This window comes from Helianthus annuus, chromosome 13, assembly GCF_002127325.2.
Source record: "Helianthus annuus cultivar XRQ/B chromosome 13, HanXRQr2.0-SUNRISE, whole genome shotgun sequence".
NCBI lineage: Eukaryota > Viridiplantae > Streptophyta > Magnoliopsida > Asterales > Asteraceae > Helianthus > Helianthus annuus.
In genome coordinates, this window is record NC_035445.2 from 168,444,244 (window position 1) to 168,468,770 (window position 24,527).

General features: G+C 35.7%; 3 protein-coding genes, 1 long non-coding RNA gene and 2 pseudogenes across 4 annotated transcripts; 3 read left to right on the plus strand and 3 right to left on the minus strand.

The window, feature by feature from the left end:
- Nucleotides 1–705: 705 nt before the first annotated feature.
- Nucleotides 706–1,892, minus strand: LOC110930155 (annotated as a pseudogene).
- Nucleotides 1,893–5,422: 3,530 nt separating this feature from the next.
- Nucleotides 5,423–8,319, minus strand: LOC110875965 (annotated as a pseudogene).
- A 1,819-nt stretch (nucleotides 8,320–10,138) lies between these two features.
- Nucleotides 10,139–12,058, minus strand: LOC110875968. Its single transcript, XM_022124157.2, has 2 exons — nucleotides 11,839–12,058; nucleotides 10,139–11,189 (listed from the first exon to the last, which is right to left on the minus strand). The coding sequence occupies exons 1-2, from the start codon at nucleotides 12,034–12,036 to the stop codon at nucleotides 10,650–10,652; spliced, it is 738 nt and encodes a 245-aa protein (XP_021979849.1). The 5' UTR covers nucleotides 12,037–12,058; the 3' UTR covers nucleotides 10,139–10,649.
- Nucleotides 12,059–16,041: 3,983 nt separating this feature from the next.
- Nucleotides 16,042–17,899, plus strand: LOC110875974. Its single transcript, XR_002556638.2, has 3 exons — nucleotides 16,042–16,332; nucleotides 16,634–16,775; nucleotides 17,515–17,899. It is a non-coding gene; the product is annotated as an uncharacterized LOC110875974 (long non-coding RNA).
- A 783-nt stretch (nucleotides 17,900–18,682) lies between these two features.
- LOC110930165 (putative disease resistance RPP13-like protein 1) lies at nucleotides 18,683–20,027 on the plus strand. Its single transcript, XM_022173401.2, has one exon. It carries the CDS (start codon nucleotides 18,759–18,761, stop codon nucleotides 20,025–20,027), a length of 1,269 nt encoding a protein of 422 aa, XP_022029093.1. The 5' UTR covers nucleotides 18,683–18,758.
- A 101-nt stretch (nucleotides 20,028–20,128) lies between these two features.
- Nucleotides 20,129–22,765, plus strand: LOC110930170 (putative disease resistance protein At3g14460). Its single transcript, XM_022173410.2, has one exon. The coding sequence runs from the start codon at nucleotides 20,129–20,131 to the stop codon at nucleotides 22,763–22,765; it is 2,637 nt and encodes an 878-aa protein (XP_022029102.1).
- Nucleotides 22,766–24,527: the final 1,762 nt, after the last annotated feature.

Here is a 24,527-nt window from a genome sequence, read left to right on the forward strand (position 1 = left end):
GGCTGTTAATTTCAAGGAACCCTTGGAGCGGTTACAAGTTGCGACTGGTGGCACTTGTCGTTCATGGTCCAAGTTACATACCTCTTATTGGAACTTATAACCGATGAAGAATTAATGGAATTTTGCCTCTAATGTCAAGTTACCATCTGATGAAGATTAAAGAAACTTACCACTGAAACAAGTTACCCCTAGTGAAGATCGATGAAGTCTCGCTAATGAAGAAGAGATATTACGTGTTAGCCTATCATTTGACGAAGACAATCGGTTGAGAGGATGTTATACGTAACTGTCACTTGTCAATTTCGTACATCTCAACAAGATAACAAAAACATGAGTCCGCATTGAATTTATTATCACTCGACCCCATAGCTTATTGTGTCAAGTAGTTGAGAGTGAATTCGGTGCATGAACTTATGTGTGCAAACTTCAGAGGAAATTTGCAAGTCGTAGAATCTTGCATAGCTAGGATATCGTCTTGAATTTCAATTGTTATTTGTGACTAGCTTTACATTATGTATTGAAACATTCGATTTAGTAATGTTATGACCCCGAGATCTATCTATGGATGTAGTTTTTAAAAGACTTGGTTTTTCTATTCAAAAAGGGGTACTCGTGCAGCTTGTTGCCCGTTTACCTTCTATCTTGATATAATTTTTTATTAAGTAAATTTTCAAAATAAATAGAAATTAGAAGCTGAAAACGAAAAACATTTTTTAATTAATACCTCTTCTTAGAAACCATACAAGTCCAACCACATAAACTTGCTTTGTTAGTCAACAATCCTACAATAATAATGCTACATAAAAATTACATTTGCACTAGTTTGAGATCCCTATTTCCTCCTAACTTGATGCAACATCATATACCAACAGTTGAAAACAATATAAGTTGTTTTCAAAAAGTGCAAAATTAACAAAAGAATCATGTTGAGTATATCAAAACGAATAAGAACTCAAGAACAAGTTTACCACTTTTTGCCTCAATGATCACCTTTATTCCCCGAACCATAATACTTCTCATACCATCTAACAAACTTATTCAACCCCATTTGAAGATCCGTCGTTGGTTTATACCCAAACTCCCTTTCCGCCAAACTAATATTCGCACGAGTAAACGGGACATCACCATTTCGCTTTCAACAACTTCTCCAAAATACTTGCAAGATCCGAAATAGGCACAGGCATAGTATTCCTTAAATTAAAAATTCTAAACTGTGTAGCCCCTTTTTTCTTCCCACCACTTCCTGTACTCTTTTCAGCAGTGTCTAACGCACCTAAACAACCCTTACAATATCATCAATATACGTAACATCACGCGCAACGATCCCATGATTACTCGACTCAAAAATGGGAATCGGTTTTCCTTTCAAGATATCTTTAGTGAAGAAAAAGTAAGCCATGTCCGGTCTACCATAAACCGTAAAGAACCTTAAACCCGTTAGCGACAACCCGTAAATATGATTATACGTATGCGAGATTTCTTCACCCGCTTTTTTCGTTGCAGCGTATAGGCTTGCGGGTGGGGTTGATCTGTTCGGTCTTTTTCTGACAGAACTAGAAGAAGCCCAAACAATTGCAGGCTGTGGGTTTGCATTTTTACAAACTTCAAGAATATTAACAAAACCAGCAATATTACCATGTAGTACCTCAAAGAGTTTGTTCAGCAAAACAGCATCATTTATGCCCCCTTCCACAATAATAATCCCACTTTTTTCAAACAATTGTTGGCGAGCCCTTTTGAGGGTAGAATTGTAATAATGGTTAAAATTATCTAACCCTAAAACGCAGTCGTTTCAAGGCGGCGCTGATGTGGGTCCTGACGAAGCCTGCTGCACCGATGACCAAAACAGAGTACCCTGTTTTTGATCTGATGTTGACTGATGACTTAACCATTTTTCCCATCTGGATCGAACAGAGAGTGAGTGGTCATCTAAAAAATAATGATATTAGAAATGTAACATAGGACAAACAAATTATTAAGGCGTTGTATAATAATACACTAGAAGGAACCCGCACGATGCAAATGGTTCAAAAGGTTTCGACTGGATTGAGTCAGAATGAAACTAAAATCAAATATATGATCAAGTACACTCATTTCACAAAGCCTTAGTTATTCCCAAAATGTTAAATGTCAGTTTTGGTCATTTTACCTATTAGTTTCATAAATAAACAGCGCTTGCCTAACATTTAAGTATCTAAATTTTACAACTTCTAACATAAGCATGTCGCATCCAAAAAGAGGTGTATGGTTTCAATATTTTCAGATTGAGGTGTGAATTCTTCTTATAATCAAATAATAATCAAACTGTCAATGGCATAAGCGTAAGTTCCTTTCAGTCTACAACATAACAACCTGGTTTTGATTATTCGTATTCATTTATGATATAACACAGGATTAATTAATGATAGCAGGTTGGATTCACTATTCAAAGATGCTTTTGGAATTGATTTTGACAGCATGTGTATACTTTATAAGTATACAAATAACACATTTTAAGTATACTTTTTCAAAATACTATTTGATCCATTTGAGATAACCACATGAACCCTTGTATTATATATAAATGAGTTAAAGTTATCGCATCCACAAAATATGAAGTACAGTTTGACTCTTGATGTCATACAAATTATATTTATTTCAAAATTGATTACTACTCTTCTTCATTGTTCTGACAAGAGTTTTATAACTGGGATATAAATGCAACAGGTTCCACATCATCTTTTATGGAAAAAAGTTGTTTTTTAACATCCTTGTTATATTTAATTTTAAAAGCAATGGGTTTGGACACTAACATCAAAGAGTGTTGTTTGACCCTTGAATATTTAAAATTGCAGTTATAGAAAGAAGAAAATCTATCAAGGTTTCTTCAAATCAACAAAACAGATCCAAGATACATCATAATTGCTGGAAAGGGCACTACATCTACTGTGTTAACTTGGTTCAGTTACATGCTTCAGAATAAGTCTGCAACAGAAAGCAAAGAAACAACAAAAATGAGAAACAATGTCACAAATGTGGTAGAATTTGCAAACGGTGTGAGTGAAGAAAGCCTAGAAAAGATGCAGTATCTTCATGCAGATTTCAACGGAACTATCAAGACCGTCATCCAGTTCCAGTGGTATAAATTAATAATTATTAATAATTAGCGTCTCAACAAAAGAAGTACTATTTCAATGATAGCCTAATTTTTTTACTAAATCAATTTCATGGGTGTTATTTTTTTTAAAAATACACTTTGGGTAACTTTACATCCTCTAAAGTTGATTAAAAAAAAGTGAAGTACTACAAATGTGGAAACTTTTCATATGCTCTTGTTTACTAGACTGAAGAAAGGGGATACCGTACCATATCAGCCATATGGAATAGTAAGGGTCAAGTTTGATAAGTTGGAACCAGAAAGAAGGTTTCATCACATTGTTGCATTCATCCAGAAAGCTCCTTTCTTTTTCATTTCTTTTTCATTCAGATCATGTAACTAAACCCTTGATATGTAAAATTTTATGTGGTCTGGTTTAACAGTCAACCTTCAAGTTATGTTGTATGACCAAAGCAAAAGTATCTAGATTATCATAAAATGTATATTGTTTGTTTACGATTTTGACATGATTTACTGCTTTGATGCAGAAACACAAGTGGGACAGAATTTATTTGGCTCAAGAATCTGCGTATGTGTAGATGATCTTTTCTTCTATTTAGTTAAGTTGTTTCATTTTCAAGGTGAATGAAAACAAAAGTGCAAATGCTTAATCTTCACGTTGATGGTGATACAGAGTTGATCCATGATCTAGCACACTCGTATTTGGTGCGACTAGACACACGGAAGTGGACTGGAAAATGGTTCAAGCTAAAAAGGGCATAACTTTCATTACGTTTGAAGTTATACGGGGATAAATAATGGACACAAACGCCTCAACGAGCCACATGAATGGACAGATGCTATAGGCGGGTTTTCTGACTCTCGGCACCCAATTTCGACATCTAGAGCTCCACTTTTGAACTCAAGGTTTTCCCCAATTTTAGCATTTTTAACTAATTTCGACTGTTTGTAAAAAAAAGGGCTTGATTTTTAACTAGATATTTATTTGTTGTTTTTTAGGCTGTTAATTTCAAGCAACCCTTGAAGCGGTTACAAGTTGCGTCTGATGGCACTTGTCGTTCATGGTCTAAGTTACATACCTCTTATTGGAACTTATAACCGATGAAGAATTAATGGAATTTTGCCTCTAATGGCAAGTTACCATCTGATGAAGATTAAAGGAACTTACCACTGAAACAAGCTACCCCTAGTGAAGATCGATGAAGTCTCGCTAATGAAGAAGAGATGCCACGTGTTAGCCTATCATTTGACGAAGACAATCGGTTGAGAGGATGTTATACATAACTGTCACTTATCAATTTCGTACATCTCAACAAGATAACAAAAACATGAGTCCGCATTGAATTTATTATCACTTGACCCGTTAGCTTATTATGTCAAGTAGTTGAGAGTGAATTCGGTGCATGAACTTATGTGTGCAAACATCAGAGGAAATTTTCAAGTCACAGAACCTTGCATGGCTAGGATATGGTCTTGAATTTCAATTGTGATTTGTGACTAGCTTTACATTATGTATTGAAACAATCGATTTTAATTATCCGAGTTCAAAAGGTCATGCACAGTAATGTTATGACCCCGAGATCTATGGATGAAGTTTTTAAAAGACTTAGTTTTGCTATTCAAAAAGGGGTGGCAGTGCAGCTTGTTGTCCGTTTACCTTCTATCTCGATGTAATTTTTTATTGACAAGTAAATTTCAAAATAAATAGAAATTAGAAGCTGAAAACGAAAAACATTTTTTTTAACTAATACCTCTTTCTTAGTACAATTCTTCACTTCTACTCTCATTTATTGCTTTGTTCAATCAATTGACGACAAAACAGTAATGAATCTAGGGTATTCGCTAAGTCTTAGTTTGATTGTGATCCACAAAGTCAATCTCCCTACAACAACATTGTATCCTAGAAACATGTCGAAACATGTAATTCTCTTGGTAGTAACTCGAAAAGTATCTATTCATGTTGCAATGAGAATCAATATATAAGGTAGACATGACTTGTAAAGTTTACAAAAATATTATGTCCTAGGTTAGTAATAGATTTACGTTACAACTAGTGAATCACAACTACTATACTGACATGATTGTTTGATACCCTATACTATTGCAACTTTAGTTTACAATAATAAGTTTAGATTCAGGTAATGAGGTAACAGAACAAAAGTAATCATAAAAGTCAAACCTGAATGGAAAAAAATTATCATCAAGAGTTCACAAAAACCAAACACATATCAAGAAATTTATATAAAAAAAAAAAGAAAGTCAAACTCCAATCAAGAAATTAAACAAGAAAACACCATAAACATTTAAACTAATGTGTTCTATTTATTTGAATACCATAAAACGATAGAAGTCCAACCACATAAACTTGCTTTGTTAGTCAACAATCCTACACTAATAATGCTACATAAAAATTACATTCGCGCGAGTTAACAAGAACACAAAGTTCTCAAATGAAGACCACGACGTTTGAGATCCCTCTTTCTTCCTAACTTGCTGCAACATCATATACCAACAATTGAAAACAATATAAGTTTTCAAAAAGTGCAAAAATAACAAAAGAATCATGCTGAGTATATCAAAACGAATAAGAATTCAAGAACAAGTTTACCACTTTTTGCCTCAATGATCACTTTTATTCCTCGAACCATAATACTTCTCATACCATCTAACAAACTTTTTCAACCCCATTTGAAGATCCGTCGTTGGTTTATACCCAAACTCCCTTTGCGCCAAACTAATATTCGCACGAGTAAACAGGACATCACCATTTCGCTTTCACTTTCAACTTCTCCAAAATACTTGCAAGATCCGAAACAGGCACAGGCATAGTATTCCATAGATTAAAAATTCTAAACTGTGCAGCCCCTTTTTTCTTCCCACCACTTCCTGTACTCTTTTCAGCAGTGTCTAACGCACCTAAACAACCCTTTACAATATCATCAATATACGTAAAATCACGTGCAACGATCCCATGATTACTCGACTCAAATGGGAATCGGTTTTCCTTTCAAGATATCTTTAGTGAAGGAAAAGTATGCCATGTCCGGTCTACCCCACGGTCCATAAACCGTAAAGAACCTTAAACCCGTTAGCGACAACCCGTAAATATGATTATATGTATGCGAGATTTCTTCACCCGCATTTTTCGATGCAGCGTATAGGCTTGCGGGTGGGGTTGATCTGTTCGGTCTTTTTCTGACAGAACTAGAAGAGGCCCAAACAATTGCAAGCTGTGGGTTTGCATTTTTACAGACTTCAAGAATATTAAGAAAACCCGAAATATTACCATGTAGTACCTCAAAGAGTTTGTTCAGCAAAACAGCATCATTTATGCCCCCTTCCACAATACAAATCCCACTTTTTTCAAACAATTGTTGACGAGCCCTTTTGAGGGTAGGATTGTAATAATTGTTAAAATTATCTTACCCTAAAACGCAGTCGTTTCAAAGCGGCGCTGATGTGGGTTCTGACGAAGCCGGCTGCTCCGATGACCAAAACAGAGTACCCTGTTTTTGATTGGATGTTGACTGATGACTTAACCGTTTTTCCCATCTGGATCCCTATACACACAAACAGCTCCTGGTTTAACCTAATCGAACAGAGAGTGAGTGGTCATGTAAAAAATAGCAATATTAGAAATGTAACCTAGGACAAACAAATTATTAAGGCGTTGTATAATAATACACTAGAAGGAACCTGCACGATGCAAATGGTTCAAAAGGTTTCGACTGGATTGAGTCAGAATGAAACTAAAACCAAATACATGATCAAGTGCACTCATTTCACAAAACCTTAGTTATTCCCAAAATGTTAAATGTCAGTTTTGGTCATTTTACCTCTTAATTTCAGTTTTGGTCATTTTACCTCTTAGTTTCAATATTTTCAGATCGAGGTGTGAATTCTTCTTATAGTGTAACATTACCACAAGAAAAGTAAGCTTCATAGTTCACCATCAAAAATCAGCATGCAATACAATAGCCATCTATAAAACCATACGTGACAACTCAGCAATTGAAACTCAGTTATAGCTAGAGGTGGCAAATTCGACCCAATTACTTATAAATGAATGATTAGTGGTGTATTTAATCTAAACGTACTTAAAAGATGAAAGGACTGAGAGTAGCCAAATGTCTATTTAAATGCATGCATCATCCTAAATTAAGTTATTCGAATATTAAGATTACTAATGCAGCATTTAGTTGAAAAAGGAATGAACTATAAATGTTTGCGGGTCAACCTATATAATCTGTTGAGGACACATTTAATTTAACTGCTATATAATCAAATTTATTTAAGTTCAAATATATGAAAACGAAGAACCAACCGCTACAATCTGAGCCTCTTCTGAAATTGAGTCTTCATGCTCTTTGGTTGCCAATTTCAAGTCAACCTCTACCTGTGGCTTGACTTGATTCGAGTCTTTAATATTTTCTCAAATGTCATTCCTCCCAATCTGTAAGCTGAAAAATAAACAAAACAGCTTTAGAAAGTTAATAACACTAAAAGTAATAATATCGCATTCAAAAAAAATATCTTAATTTAATTTAATCTCAAACCAGCCTATTCTAAAAGCGGATAACAAAACATTGTGAAACCAAGGGTGTTACTTTGGTCTATTCAATCATTTTACCAAGTGTGTTCAAATTCGATCTACGATTTAGATATGAATAGAACAAAATACCCAAAGCAATCAGCTGATGTTCTGAACAAATTAACAACCTGAGATATGCTCCAAAACCCCACATATTTAAACACCGAAAACAAAGTCGTTTCAAAAACTGAAACAAAAAGAGACATCTTTCATTGAGGCATTAAAACAAACACCTGGTATGCATGTAAAGTCAATAGCCAAAATCTCTTCCATAACAAGCAAAAACAAAACTAACAAACGTACAACAAGACAACATACGTCCCCAATTTCACATCTGCGCTAAAAAAAACCCTACCGACTGAACACAAAACAGTTCATAAATCAACCGGAAAAAAAAAAAAAAAACACGAACAAGAAAACCCTAGTTACAAAAAGCAGAAATTTAGCATTAAAAACAAGAAAACGGAGGTATAAATTACTTTTGGGAACCGTTATTATGGGGAAAAGTGGTGGTCCGAACGCATGCACGCAATGTGAAGAATAATTGAAACAGATTAGAGGGATCAATCAACTCAATTTCTCCTCCAGTCCAGCTGTGTTTTTCTCATCCATACTAAACTCAAATGAAGGGGATATTTGGACACAGGGTGTTTGAGTGTTTCATCCCTCCCTCAATTGGCCGGGAGGGAGGGAGGAACCCAGTAAATCACCAATTGTCAATTTTTATCTCATTTTTTATTTAAATGGGTTTTTTCATTTTTTTTTTTTTGGGTTATTCACTTTGGCCGGTTTTCTTCCTGCTAACTAACCTTTTTTTTTTCGGTTTAACGGTAAATCAGTTAAAACAGGTCTCTTCTAAAAAAATCCTTAACCGGTTAGAAACCTATAGTTAAAAAAATCACTAATTGGTTATTAACCAATTACAATTTCGGTTAATAACTGGTTTCGATTAAGTTATTTTGTGCATCTCTATTAGTGTTTTCTAGCTTACAATACTTTAGCCCAATATAGCTTAATAAGTAAGCCCAGTATGATCATATAATATATTGTAAATATAATTTTATAATTGGTTTTTATTAAATGAGTTATATAATAATGTTATTAGAAAATTTTTAATAGTTAAACATATTTAACTTAAACAGAAAAAAAATAGTATTACTATAACTAATAATAGCAAATTATGTTGTTAAGAGTTATTAAGGGGCTTTGCTATAATATTATTTTAGAACTATTACAAATCCAAATGAAATGTGAAAAGCAAGAAAATAAATCTGGAATGGGGATTTATATTAAATATTTAGGATGTGGTTACAAAAAGTTTAAGGCAAGTAGTAACCCAAAAAGACCATGAAATTAAGTAATGATCTCATTTGTTCATTTCATTATATCGTCTATTTCATTCTCTCATCAATTCCATTACCCCGTACTGAACAGACCCTAAATCTATATATACTTATGCAAATGACGATAATAGTAATTAGGGTTAAATGGGATTCAATTCATAATTGGTTTTTAACCTGATTGATAGATCCGATCCTTTATTAGTCATAGATTCATAGGTCACGTCTTCAAGGTTGCCACTGGCCACCGGCCCACTATAATTGTGTTTCCTTTCTTTTTCAAAATCCTTTCTTTTTAAAAATATGTACTGCAGGTTTGAGCCCAGCAACAGCTATCTGTCATGGGCAAATGGCCACTTGATTTCCTGTTCAGTCCATGTACATACAGCAGGCCCAAATTGTATACAAGTATCTGACATTCGTTTTCCTTTTATAAGTAAAAAAGGTGTTTTTGTTTGTCATGTTGTTTAATTTTGTGCACAATATAGGTTCTTGTTAATATATATTACAAAATTAATGATTTAAGCACTTTGATATATTAAGAGTATTTTATTTTAGTATTATTTTATATTTTCTGCTTTCATATCACCATAATACAAATATACTTTCGAATAACAATTCAAAACCCACAACAAAGAGCTTTAATAGTTTATAGTTTATACTTACTCTATAAGAGTTGTATCTTGCCTCTCCACAAACCATCTTTCTTCGGGTCGGTTCGTGATTCATGTGAGTTTTTCAGCCCAAAACCCAACCCGAGACTGAAACCAAAATTTTCTAAAAATCTGAACCGATACAGAAATTTGCTAAAATCTGAACCCGAGACCGAGACTGAAACCAAAATTTGCTAAAATCTGAACTAAACCTATAGTGTTGGGTTCGGTTTCGAGCTTTCTTTGGTATATAAAATTACATTTTTTCAACCCGTGTATTAGACGGGGTTCTAACCCAGTACACTTATATTGCTTTGTTAAATCTGAGATTTTTGAATATATTGATGTTATTATACGTATCTTTCAAGATAGCATGATAAACTAAATGGCTTATGCATATCTACGGTACACAGAGAACTTTTGTAATCACATTTGACTCGCTGATTGAAGCTAAAAAATTGGACAAAAATGTTGGGGAAACCCAACATTTTCGGTATTCACAGTAATATTACAAAATGGTTGTGTAGAAAGATTCATCTAAAACTTTATATTCAACGGGAAGCTACACACAGATATAATGTGGAAAAATGACTATTACGGAAGTCTGCTCCGTCACCCGAGGTGTAAAGAAGCCACACAAAGACTCAGGCCTAGAGATATACCAGAGGTATCAGAAGAGTACTGAGCTTATGAAACTTCCATTCCAGAGGCTCGTGAGAGAAATCGCTCACAGGATTTCAAAACAGATCTACGATTTCCGAGCTCCGCTGTAGCTGATCTCCAGGAGGCTGCTGAAGCGTGGACACTAATATGTGCGTGATTCATGCTAAACGAGTAACGATCAAGCCTTAGGATATCCAGCTTGCACGTAGGATCCGTGGTGAGAGGGCCTAGACTATGATTTGTAATTCAAAGTCTGCACATCACGTCATCCTCCATAAACAAATCCAAACAAAACCTTAGAAAAATCATTCAGCATCGGGTACATCCTCTACAGCTTCATTAAAAGATGCAGCCAATATTTCAGCAAGGCTAGGTTGTGAACTAGACTGTCTTTGAGATTCTGAAACTCTAGGTTTTTTCGCATTAAGAGAAGGTGGAAGCCACTGCTTTTTGAGTGACTTCCAAATTACTGGTTCTAGTAACTTCCAAGGGTCTTCCAACATTGACTTGTTGAAGAAACAATCGGGCCGTTGTTCTTCTGCCGATACTTGATTATGGCCCCGCCCTCGCCCTCGCCCTCCACCCTGTCCTGACCCACGACCTCTCCCTCTCCCATATCTTGGACCACTGGTGAAGTGGGTTTGCGGGCTAGGAAAACCGACACCTAGTGGGCTATAGTAACCTCTAGGGTGAGGACTATTGCCCCTCCAACTAGGGTTCAGTAAAGAGCTACTTTGCGGTGGGTTAGATGAATAAGCATGATTACAACTTGCATAATACCCCCGTGGTTGCTGCATTTGCGGATTTGGTGATTGGTTTATATGTGGTTTCGTTGGTCCGCAAGCCTGTTGAACCAAAAAATATTTATGTAAATTAATAAAAAAGGGAGTTTAATGCTTGCCGAAAACCAAAGAAAAATGAGTATAAAGAAAATCAAACTACCATTGTATGCATAAGAAGTGGCAATTTCAACCCATTTACCGATTGGGTCAATTCCAGTTATAAATGAGTAAAATAATGTTTTTTAGATGGCTTAAAAGGGAACGGGTCAAACAAGCTGAAAGTTGCTCAAAGTGTAGTTGTAATTCATAAAACCTCCTAAGTCAATCACTCAAAAATTAAGAGTGTTACTGCAGTAATATAATTTGACTAAAATGGTTAGTAAAACTGACCCGTTTAGACTTGTACAACATGATCACCCATTTGATATTCATATTGCTACATATATAAAAACATAGCATCAATTCGCAATTTATAATACTTGCTTAGTGACAATCTCTCAAAAGTTATTTGCCTCCAATCCAATCATCTTAAAAGGTCAATTAACTAAACACAGATTCAATGATTATCCGTTTAAGCCCCAACAAGTCACGCACTGATGTAAACTTTCACGTTCAAATGGTGAAATCAAGAATATATATAGAGAACACCAACGAATTAGCACACATAAGAAATTCAAAACTATGTGATAACAATAAGGTCATATGGTATTACTTGGAGTGGATGAAATATTCTGTGATATCTGAGGGCTGACCTGGCTCCTCTGCTTGTTGCCAGAATACGCAGCCATTGGGTTGGTGTAATAACTAAAGCTTCGAGAAGCCGTCTGCACCTCAGTTTCAGAGTTAGTTGTGGATTCAAGTAACGGGTTTGCGAGACTAACAGCTGAATGATCTTTATTATCAGTTGCATCCTCCTTTGAAGCTTCCAATCGCATAGCTTTTAGTCTCTCTTCTCTGAGTTGACTCTTCCATTGACCAGAGTGTTGGTATATTACTTGTTTTGAGAATCTATATGTCTCCTTTTCAAATAAATTACATTTAAATAATAATTACTTTTTGTTCAATAAATACGATCTTACAGATTGATTAGTCCTTTCCGCAACAAGGTGTATACATCTAACCCAACCAATGTTTAAGACTGATAACAAAAGTTATGTTAAGGTACGTTGGATTACAGTTTCTATATCTGGACTGTTACGTTTTTTTTATTTGAGTTTGCTCAGTGATTTGAATTTTGTAAAATGTTACTTCCACATTTGGTGAATTCATAAGTTCTGCCTTTCAACAATTTCATAAGTATGGTCAAATGATTGATTACTATTCTTTAGCATTTTGTTAATTTGAACTTGCAAAGCAATGTGTTTGACCAAAAATTGTTTCACCCTTGAATTTTTAAAATTGCAGTTGAAGAAAGAAGACATTATATCAGGGTTTCTACAAATCAACAAGACACATCCAACATACTAAGAGAGACATAATCCCATCCTGTGCGGGGTTGTTACTCTTACTTTGGGCCTGTGTTTGGCCTTCAACTGTCATGTTGCGACAGGTCATGAACTACCAGAAGAGAGCACTTAGCTTTTGATCAAGAGATTCTGTTTGAGAGGATAGTGAGAGAAATCACTTAGGTTTTCAAAACAGATGCTCTGCAGCGGCTGCTCACCAGGAGGCAGCTGAATCATACCTTGTTGGACCCATTGAAGACTCTAATATGTGTGCGGTTCAATGCTAAAAGAGTAATTATCATGCCTAAGGATATCCAGCTTGCACGTAGGATTCGTGGTGAGAGGGCTTTGAGTTTATAGATCTGTAACGCTAGTATGTTGATCTGAACTGTTTTATTCTGCTCTTATAGTTCTTATTTGATTCATATTGAATGAAAGTTTCCAGTTTAGTTAGTCCTGTTAAATGATATTATGTAAGTTCTTTGTTATGATGTTGGCGTTGTATTTGATCTTCTATCAAACTATGCATCCATCAACGTCTTTTGAAGGTACTCGTTAGTGATACATAGAAAGTCAAGTAGTTGAGTGTTTTTAGAGTAGTTAGTATGTTTCGATCACCATTCCGTCAAAACTTCCAGGTGTATAATGCAAATGAAGATGCATTTGAGTTGTTTTAATTTGAATATAATTGATTCATATATTAAATTGTTTAGATCATATTGAAAAACCTTGGAATCGTTAAAGGTGGTTTTGAATGTGATGAATAAAATGAAAAGAAACAGAGAATTTTCAATTTTAGCTGGTGGGCCGAGCAACTAGGTTGTGGTATTCTTCATTGGGCCCAAACCTAGCCATGGTTTCTTTGCTGATGGGCTTGAATCCATAACTAGGTTTGGGCCCAAATCCACGAGATGTTTTGACTTTGGGGACTGCATAGGTTAATTTCCAATGTAAACTAATTAATAAATATGATTAAGTTTCAATAATTAATGATTGTTGTATTGAAACAAGTAATTGATTTGTATGGGTATTAAATCTAATTATTCATTTTTTTATTACATGGTTTTTTCTCACCATAAAACCTAACTAATTTAGTTAAATTGTTTTCTTGTATTTATTTCCCAATTTAAAGTTATTATTTCAATAAAATAAACTTGTTAATGGTTTGAGTCAACAAGGGTCAAAACCAGCTTTGTTTCGAACTAGCTTTTTAGGAGGAAAAAAGCAATTTCAAAAATGGATTTTAACTAGTTTGGTTCGGGTTTGACCATTCGATGTATATGTTCCCACACCGATTACAACCCATATGTTAGGGTCGATTCAGAACCAATTTCAATATCGGTCCGGTTCCGAATTACAAACATGCTCTTGTTAACTAGATTTTTTTTTTTCACTTTCTTAACCCTAGTAATATTAAGCTGGGCTCAAATGACTTGTTTAAGAAGCTGGACTTGGCCTAACTTAATCAGCAATGGCCTCTGTGCCTCAAACCACTTAAATCTTCTCCCCTTTGGAGACGAATGGAGTTCACTTTCGGCCACCATGTCGCCGTTATCCCTTACTTTATTTTCATATATCTTTTTTCCAAACTAGTTCAGGTTTGAGTCAACAAAAGTCAACTAATTTATCTTGAAAGTGGTTTTTGAGGGAAAAAGGTTGGTTTCATTAATCAATTAGGCTCAGGTTTAATTGGGCCAGTTTGAAACCAAATACAAAGAACCCAGTTTTTAATTATCTCTCTAGACCCTAGTAATATTAAGTTGGGTTTAAGTGACTTTGTTTAACAAGTTGGACTTGGCCCAGTTAATCTTCTTCCAGTGGAGACGAACGACGAACGGAGTTCACTTCCGGCCATCGTGTCGTCATCGCCGATTCATACGAACATAATAGAAACCTAAACGAACTACACAAACCCAACTCTGTTTATCATCTTCTTCATCTTTTCATGAAATATCCTCTGTCATGGGTGTCGGTTTCACTGATTGGTGGAGAAATAGCAGGTGTTGATTGAAACTAAAGAGGTAGGGTTTTGAATAGGTGGAGAATTGAGAGGTTTGTGATGAGAATGAGGGATGAAATTAGGGTTTAGAGAGTACACGAGAAACCATCCACACACGCATCCTGTAAGTATCACCTCAATTTTTTGAATTCCAATTGCGTTCATGTGCTTGATTTCTGATTTAGATACAATTGGGTTCATGGGTTTGTTGATAAATGGAATTTCGATTAGTAATTTACTATATTTTGTGCCCTGATTATGATACTCTGTTTGCGCTGTTCGATTTGAAGCTCAATTGATGATTGATGGGTTTGATTTGCTGATTAATACTTCAAATTTTATGAATTTTAATTGCATTTATATGTGTTTGAATTCTGATTTTGATTGAATTGGGTTTATGGGTTTGTTGGAAGTTAAGACATTGGTTACGCGGGAACCGACAATTTTAAGGTTTCGTGTTCATGATTTTCATGGATTCAATGTAAATTTGCTTAACCTAACTTACTTAATTGTCATTCTGTGTTTTGTTCATCAACTGTTGTTACTGGTTTCTTTGGATTCAAACCAACTTATGAGCAGAATGCCTGTTTCTTTTTTTACATGAGTTCGTAATTCAAATTGCGGCTTCATGGTCTTCTTTTCACATATCTGTATGTGTTCATGTATGTACTTACCGGTTTATTGGTTCAACTTATGTGCATGTTTGGCTTTCCTTTCGAAAATGACTTTTCAACTTATTTGAGAAGTAATAAGTCAAGATTTCCTGACTTATTGACTTATTCACTCACACACAAAGGAATTCCAAACACTTTGAAAAGTCCTTTTTGCCTCAAATAAGTCAATAAGTTGAAATAGAAAGAACCCCAAACACCCCCTATATATATGTATGTGCATGTCTTTGTTTTCAACCTAATAAATCCGATTTGGGGGTAGGAGTCAGGGCAAAATCTGGTAAGAAGCAAATATCATAAGATGCTGGTGGCAAAATTGCACATTTTGCAGGAGCTTCAATGAGCACTAAACCCACAAGGTGATGGTAACTTTAACTCACACATGCAACACGAAAAGCACAAGGTGATGGTATTGTGAAAAATGTGGTGGTTTGCCTTTGATTATAAAGGCAATCGGAAGGCTATTGAGAACGAAAACAGATGGAGAAGATTGGGATGACCTGTTGAATAGTGAGGTATGGGATCTAGAAAATGCAAATGAAATTGTTCCAGCCCTTAGGCTAAGCTACCATGATGATGATTTTTTAAATTTTTTAGATTTTTTAGTTTTTTTTTTTGGATTTTCTAGAATTTTTATGATTTTTTAGAATTATTTAGATTTTTTAGATTTTCTAGATTTTTTTTTAATTTTTTTATTTTTTTATTTTTTAGAATTTTTTGGATTTTTTAGAATTTTTTTATTTTTCTTGATCTTTTAGAATTTTTTTGATTTTTTAGAACCCATCTTAACCCAAACTCATCCTAACCCAAACCCATCTTAACCCAAACCCATCTTGACCCATTACCCATCCAACCCTTTTCTTTAAATATCCATCCTGACCTATACCCATCCTAACCCAAACCCATCTTGACCCATTACCCAAACCCATCCAACTTGCCCACTTTGCCACCACTGATGAGGACGATCGAAACGCTTTAAAGGTGGATGAAGCCAAAGTTGTTCAAAGTAAACAAACGCACAGGTGCTGCTGGAATAGAAGCTGCAGCAGGGCTAATGAATGCCAACGTTGCTCATAAAGAGGCTTCTGAAGGTTTGGTTTTATACTTTCATGTGCGTGTTTTTACTTCTTTCCCTGTACAATTAGAGGGGGCAATTTCTACGTGAACTGGTCATTTGGGTTATCTTCCATTTCTTTAAAATATTTTCTAGAAAGGAAAAGTCTTAATTTGGTGGAACGTAGACTCATACTCTAGTTTTACTGTAGACATCTTATTTGCTTCATCTAGAAAATTAGATTAGTGGTATATAAATTTTATTATTGTAAATTGTGATCTTCTTTAAAGCACTAGTGGACCAACCGAATATCTTATATGTTACTACTAAACGTGTAGGGAACTTATACCCATGGCATGCTAAAGGATCTTCAAGACCAGTATTGAGAAAGATTTTAGCAGTGTAATATACAGCAAAATGGAGTAAACGGTCACATATGTTCATTGAATCAGCATTTTAATAACAATCAAAGTCTTAAGTGTAAGTTTTTTAAGTCAACAACATTTGACCGCCCATAAGTGGAGGACTTGGATTTAGTAACCGACTTGACCCGTACACAACCCGTAACATCAATGGGTGTTGGGTTTGATTTTGATGTTACCGGTCATGTACGGGTCAAGTCGGTTACCAGTTTTGTTTAAATGGGTCACGGGATAGAAAACGGGTCATGGGTTGGTAGGTAAATGGGTCTTTAACCATCCAACGGGTTAATGAAGAAACGGTCTATGTGTTGACCGAGTTTACCTTGGCCATTGAGATATAAAATGGATATTTGTATAGGAAGTTCTTGAATGTCTTATTTCTTGACTATTTTTGTTTGTGCTTCGTTGGTAACTTTTGCTTTTTTATATGTTTATTATAGTAGTTTTTATACAATGATAACAGAGGTAACAAAATATTTGGGTTTGGTGGTTAAACAGGTAACAAAATATTTGGGTTTGGTGGTTAAACAGGCAATCTTTCCTGTGTTGATTCACAAACACTTTTTCATCCCTTTTTCTTTAAGTATTTTATATAACTTAAATATTTAAATTACTGTTAAGAGCAGAGCCGGCCCTGGGGTGGGCGGGGGCCGGGGAGGACCACCAGACAGGGGACGTCTTTATCTCGGGGCTCATTTGCTTTTCCAACGCCCTTATTTCCTGCAAACCAATAAAAAATCATAAGCACGTTTCATAATCACGCAGAGTGATGAGAATTCTATGGATTGATTTTGTAGGTCATCGCCATTTGTTGACCCGTTTTCCCCTGTGAAGCTACCAGATAACTGGGAGAATACACCCCTTAGCCATTATAGTTGGTCCTACGGGACGTGACATGGTGGTTGTGGGCTTGATCTCTTAAAGGGTGGTTTTGTTCCAACGGTGGAAATAGAAGGCGGTGGGTGGTGGTTGATGTGGGCGGTAACGGAGCGAGAGACAGTGAGGTAGCGACCGGATATGGCTGACGCCCGCGGGGAGGGATTTATCGGAGATGGTGAGGGGTGGTCGCTGGTCTTTAGTCTTTATGTCATTGCATCTAAATATTTTTAAAGGTTGCAAATAGTCCCTAACAAGATATAAAGTTGTATCTTATTATTGCAATAAAATTTAACCTTATTATTAGTTGTAAAAGATCAGTATATCAATATCAATATAAATAATAAATATAAGGTAGAATGTTAAAAATTATTAAATGATATTGTAAAAGTATATAATTCCAACTGAAATAAAAATAAGGTGGAATGTTAAAAATTATTAAATGATAGCGTAAAAGTATATAATTCCAACTGAGATGTGAAAAACAAGAATATATATATATATATATTAGATAGGGATCCATATTAGATTGTTAGATATTGAAAGATGTGGTTATAGAAAGTTGAAGTCACATGTGTTTTCAAGTGGGAAATGAGATGAAGAGGTATGGTGAAAGAATAAAAAGGAGATGAGCTAAACCGGTCAAAGAGTTCTAAAAAATGTGTTAAATTATTCGATGGGTTGACTTGTTTAAATAAATGGGATGACGGGTTAAACTGTGTAATTAAATTAACGGGTTAAATAGATCAACCAAACATAACCGGTTTTATCATAACATCAAACACAAGCACGACGTGTTTATTAAACCGGAAACATGCCGATTCCGTTATACAAATATACCCTTTTTAGTTTTTACTAATAAATGTAAATGAGTGTTGGCAACTTAGCCATTTAATTCATAAATGTTACAAAAATATATTAATGGAATATGCTAGAGAACAATGTTGACCAAGACCATTGTAGATAAGACCATGAACAGAATCGTTCTTTCAGTCCACTCATATCTTATCCCAACTCCTCTTGTCACCCATATTAATTTTACTGACTATAAAACCATGACTACCTTCGTTCATTCATTCTACGCACTCCACTCATATCTTATCTTATCTACACTCCTCTCTTCATCTTCAGACCAACTACCCTCATTCCCATTTCACTGTTAACCATGGCTGAAACTCTTGCAAATGAACTCCTCAAAGTCCTTGTTAAGAAGATGACCGATGAAGCCTTCAAGCGAATTGCTCGTGCTCAGGGTATTCACAACGAGCTCAAGGAGTTGAAGAAGACACTCTCCAGAATCCAAGATCTACTTCAAGATGCCTCTCAGAAGGAGGTTACCCATAAATCTGTCAAAGAATGGCTGAATGCTCTCCAACATTTGGCTTACGATATCGACGACGTACTCGACGACGTGGCGACTGAAGCTATGCGTCGTGAGCTCACCCTGCAGCAGGAACCTGCAGCATCCACCAGCAAGGTAAGAAAGCTCATCCCATCATGCTGCACAAATTTCTCACTAACTCATAGGCTGTCTCCCAAGTTAGATAGGATTAACAGAGACTTAGAAAATCTAGAAAAACGAAAAACGGATCTAGGTTTGCTTAAGATTGATGAGAAGCCAAGAAATACTAGTAGAAGAAGCGAAACCTCTTTGCCAGAACGCGATGTTGTCGGAAGAGAAGTTGAGAAAGAGCAATTGCTTAAAAAGTTGTTGGGGGATGATGGGTCGTCTCAGGATAACTTTAGCGTCATACCTATAGTTGGTATGGGTGGGGTTGGAAAAACCACTCTAGCTAGACTTTTGTATAATGATCCAAAGGTGCAGGATCACTTTGAACCCAAGGCATGGGTTTGTGTTTCAGATGATTTTGATATTTTCAAGATAACTGATGCTATCCTTCAAGATGTGACTAAAGAAAACAATAAATTTAAAGATCTAAATCAGCTTCAAAAGGCTCTCACTGAGCAATTTAAGGAAAAACGATTTCTACTAGTAGTTGATGATGTGTGGAGTGAAAACTATGGGGATTGGGAAAACCTAGTTCGCCCATTTCTATCATGTGCTCCTGGAAGTAGGATAATCATGACAACTCGTAAGGGGCAATTGCTCAAACAGATAGGTTTTCATAATGTAGACCGTCTCAAGAGTTTGTCGAGTGAAGATGCATTGCGTTTATTTGCAGTAAATGCATTGGGGGTAGATAACTTCGACTCACACACGACACTTAAACCGCAAGGTGAAGGTATTGTGAAAAAGTGTGGTTGTTTGCCTTTGGCTTTAAAGGCAATTGGAAGGCTTTTAAGGACGAAAACAGATAGAGAAGACTGGGATGAGGTATTGAATAGCGAGATATGGGATGTAGAAATTGGTAATGCCACTGAAAATGGTAAAGATGTGGAAAATAGTGAAAGATTGTTCCGGCACTTAGAATAAGTTACCATGAACTTTCTGCAGATTTGAAGCAGTTGTTTGCATACTGTTCCTTGTTCCCCAAAGACTTTTTGTTTGACAAGGCGGGGTTGGTATCGTTGTGGATGGCAGAAGGGTTTCTGAACCCATCCAAGTCACCGGAACGTTTGGGCCGTGAATATTTTGAAATTTTATTATCAAGGTCATTTTTCCAACATGCACCTAATGATGAATCATTGTTTATCATGCATGATCTGATGAATGACTTGGCCACTTTTGTTGCCGGAGAATGTTTTCTAAGGTTTGACAATCATATGAAGACAAAGACAGAAGCTTTGGCAAAGTATCGCCATATGTCATTTACTCGCGATGAGTATGTAGGTTACCAAAAGTTTGAGGCATTCAAAGGAGCCAAAAGCTTGAGAACATTTTTAGCAGTATCTCTCGGTGTAGATAAAGGTTGGAGCTACTTTTTCTTATCTAATAAGATTTTGGTTGACTTACTTCCTAGCTTAACATTATTAAGGGTTCTTTCTTTGAGTCGTTTTCAAATAACTGAGGTACCAGAGTTCATCGGTAGTTTGAAGCACTTGCGGTATCTTAATTTATCTGGAACTAGGATCGAAGTGTTACCGGAGAACATTGGCAACCTTTATAATCTACAAACATTGATTGTTTCTGATTGCGGAAGTCTGACTAAGTTGCCTGAAAGCTTCTCGAAGCTTAAAAAGTTGCGACATCTTGATATAAGGGATACTCCGCTTTTGGAGAAGCTGCCAATGGGGATTGGTGAGTTGGAAAGCCTTCAGACTCTCACCAAGATCATCATTGATGGAGATGATGGTTTTGCAATAAATGAGCTCAAGGGATTAACAAATCTCAATGGGAAAGTTTCCATTGAGGGATTGCACAAAGTGCAAAGCGCAAAGCATGCACGGGAGGCGGACTTATCTCTAAAAAAGATTACTGGATTAGAGCTGCAATGGGTTGATGTGTTTGATGGCTCACGAATGGATACACTTGAAGAGGAAGTTCTCAATGAGCTGAAACCTAATAGTGATACATTGAAAACGCTTTCAGTCGTGTCATACGGGGGAACACAAATTTCAAATTGGGTTGGTGATCGCTCTTTTCATGAGTTGGTTAATGTGTGTATACGTGATTGTAGAAAATGCAAATCTCTACCCTCATTCGGGTTGCTCCCTTCGCTTAAGAGGTTGCAGATTCAAGGCATGGATGAGGTTAAAATCATAGGTTTGGAGTTAACCGGAAATGATGTTAACGCCTTCCGTTCACTTGAAGTTCTAACATTTGAAGATATGTTTGGATGGGAGGGGTGGTCAACAAAAAATGAGGGTTTAGCAGCAGTGTTTCCATGCCTTAAAGAGCTTTATGTAGAGAATTGTCCACAGTTGATTAATGTCTCACTTCAAGCACTGCCTTCACTCAAGGTTCTTGAAATTGGTAGTTGTGGTGATGGTGTGCTGAGAAGTCTGGTTCATGTAGCTTCATCAGTCACTAAATTGAAAATAAGTGATGTATCAGGGCTTACATATGAGGTGTGGAGAGGAGTTATAAGGTATCTTAAGGAAGTTGAAGGATTAAGTATCGGGAGATGTAAAGAAATAAAATACTTGTGGGAATCAGAAACAGAGGCAAGTAAGCTTCTTGTGAGATTAAAGGAATTGAGTTTACATAGATGTTCAGGTTTGGTAAGTTTAGAAGAGAAAGAGGAGGATGGCAATTTTGGGAGCAGCACCGACCTGTTATCTCTTAGAAGTTTGTATGTAAATTCTTGTAGAAGCATAAAGCGTTTATGCTGTCCAAATAGCATTGAGAGTTTGGGAATTGTTGATTGTTCAGTTATTACAGATGTCTACCTCCCAAAAGAAGGAGGGAATAAGCTCAAATCACTTAGTATACGCAGATGTGAAAAACTTGAGGGAAAAATCAACAACACAAGCATGCCAATGCTTGAAACCCTAGATATTGATAAATGGGAAAATCTAAGATCAATCAGTGAATTGAGTAACTCCACTCACCTCACCAGCCTGGAGATAATAGAATGCCCACATATCGTGTCACTTCCAGAGCTTCAGTTATCAAACCTCACCCGTTTGTCAATTTGTTATTGTGAAAGTCTGGTGTCATTACCTGAGCTATCGAATATCACCAGTTTGTTAGTTAGAAATTGTAAAAGTCTGGAGTCATTACCTGAGCTATCAAACCTCACCAGTTTGTCAATTAGTAATTGTGAACGTCTGGTGTCATTACCTGAGCTAAAGAATCTCGCCTTGTTAAAAGATCTGCAAATCAGAAGGTGTCCAGGTATTGATGTTTCCATTTATGGTGGGCGTTGGCCTCCCAAATTGTGTTCCCTTGCAATAGGGGGGTTGAAGAAGCCCATATCAGAGTGGGGGGATCTGAATTTTCCAACTTCCCTTGTTGACCTAACGTTATTTGGTGAACCCAATGTGAGGAATTTTAGTCAGTTGTCCCACCTTTTCCCTTCTTCTCTTATATCTCTGGACATATCCGAATTTGATAATCTGGAATCACTATCAATGGGACTCCAACACCTCACATCTCTTCACCATCTTAAAATTTGGAATTGCCCAAAGGTGAAAGATCTACCAGAGATGCTTTTACCTTCACTTTTGAATTTGAGAATTGTTGGATGCCCAAAATTGAAAGAAAGGTGTGAAGGAAGAGGCTCCCACTACTGGCCCCTCATCTCTCATATCCCCTGCGTCGACATATAAGAGACTAATAAAGGTAGTTGTTAATTAAATAGCAATTGTCTCTTACATAGAAATTATTGCTAGTCGTTGTTTCAAACAAACAAACAAACAAACCTTACATTCTTCTTGTTTCACTGAAAACAGACTTCCTGCCGTGAATACCCAATCATTGAAAATTGCCCAAAATTGGAAGAAAGGTGTGAAGGAAGAGGCTCCCACTACTGGCCCCAAATCTCTCATATCCCCAAAATCCAAATAGAGTGGAGGTAAATACCCATAAGATAATTTGTTGAAATTAGTAAATCACTGTTCATGAGTTTAAACTACTATACTGCTGCATATGGTGGAAATGAATAAGATTCGGTTTATCTTAACATGTTTAATATCTCTCAAAGGGTTAAGTGGATGGAACCCCATTTTTACACAACTGAATAAGATTCGTTTTATTCCTGAAATTGTTACAGATACAGATATTTTCTACACTTAGTAAATTTCTATTTTGTTTACAATATATGATTGACATCTAGTTGACTTTCGGTTGACATGCAGTTAGTATTTATATCAAGTTGACTTTCAGTTTTATAAATTCAAGAATCTACTCACATCAGAGGGGGCTGAATTATATGTTATTTTCCTCATAGCCAATTTCATTATCCTTTTTGCATTGAAACCTACCAGTGATATGGAAAGCAAACTGATTATGTTGAAATCAGTTTTCATTGTTTATTGTAACTCTAAGGGTTAAGTGGATGTTTACACAACTGAATATGATTTTTTTAAATATTTCTTCACTATTAAATATCTATTTTTTTACAACATTTTGATTGAAATCATGTCTTACTCTGATGTTTTCTTTTCTTTTTTTTTTGAAAGGTTAACTTCATTAAATTTATATCACCTTGACTTTCGGTTTGATAAATTCAAGAATCTGTTCAATCAGAGGGGGCTGAATGGATATGTTGTTTTTTTTCCTGGCCAATTTGGTTATCCTTTTTGCAATTTCTTGAATTGAGTTTCTTCAATGATTGTAAAACACATAAATCAAGCATCTTTCTCATTATCTTAGATCCCAAGTCTCAATTTAGTGGAATAATCACATCGAATATCTTATATATTATCCAACTATGTCTTGCAGGACCCTCTAACCATGAAATTGTTAAGGATGAACATTCACAGTTGAACGAGACATATGAGAGAACAGAGAAAAGTCTCAACCTATGAATGAGAGATTTTGGCAATGTAATCTTCAGGAAAATGGTGTAAATCTCGGGCATAGATTGACTGGATTATTCGTATTCATGATATACCAGGTTGGATTCACTATTCAAAGATGCTTTTGGAATTGATTTTTACAGCATGTGTATACTTTATAAGTACACAAATAACACATTTTAAGTATACTTTTTCAAAATACTATTTGATCCATTTGAGATAACCACATGAACCCTTGTATTATATATAAATGACTTAAAATTGTCGCATCCACAAAATATGAACTACAGTTTGACTCTTGATGTCAAACAAATTATATTGATTTACAAATCGGTTACCATTCTTCATTGAAAATGGATTTATAACTATGATAGAAATGCAACAGGTTCCACATCATCTTAATGGAAAAAAAAAGTTGTTTTTATTTTAACATTCTTGTTATATTTAATTTGAAAAGCAACGGGCTTGGCCACTAATGTCAAAGAGTATTGTTTGACCCTTGAATTTTTAAATTTGCAGTTAAAGAAAGAAGAAAATCTATCAAGCTTCTTGAGTTTTTTTTAACATTCTT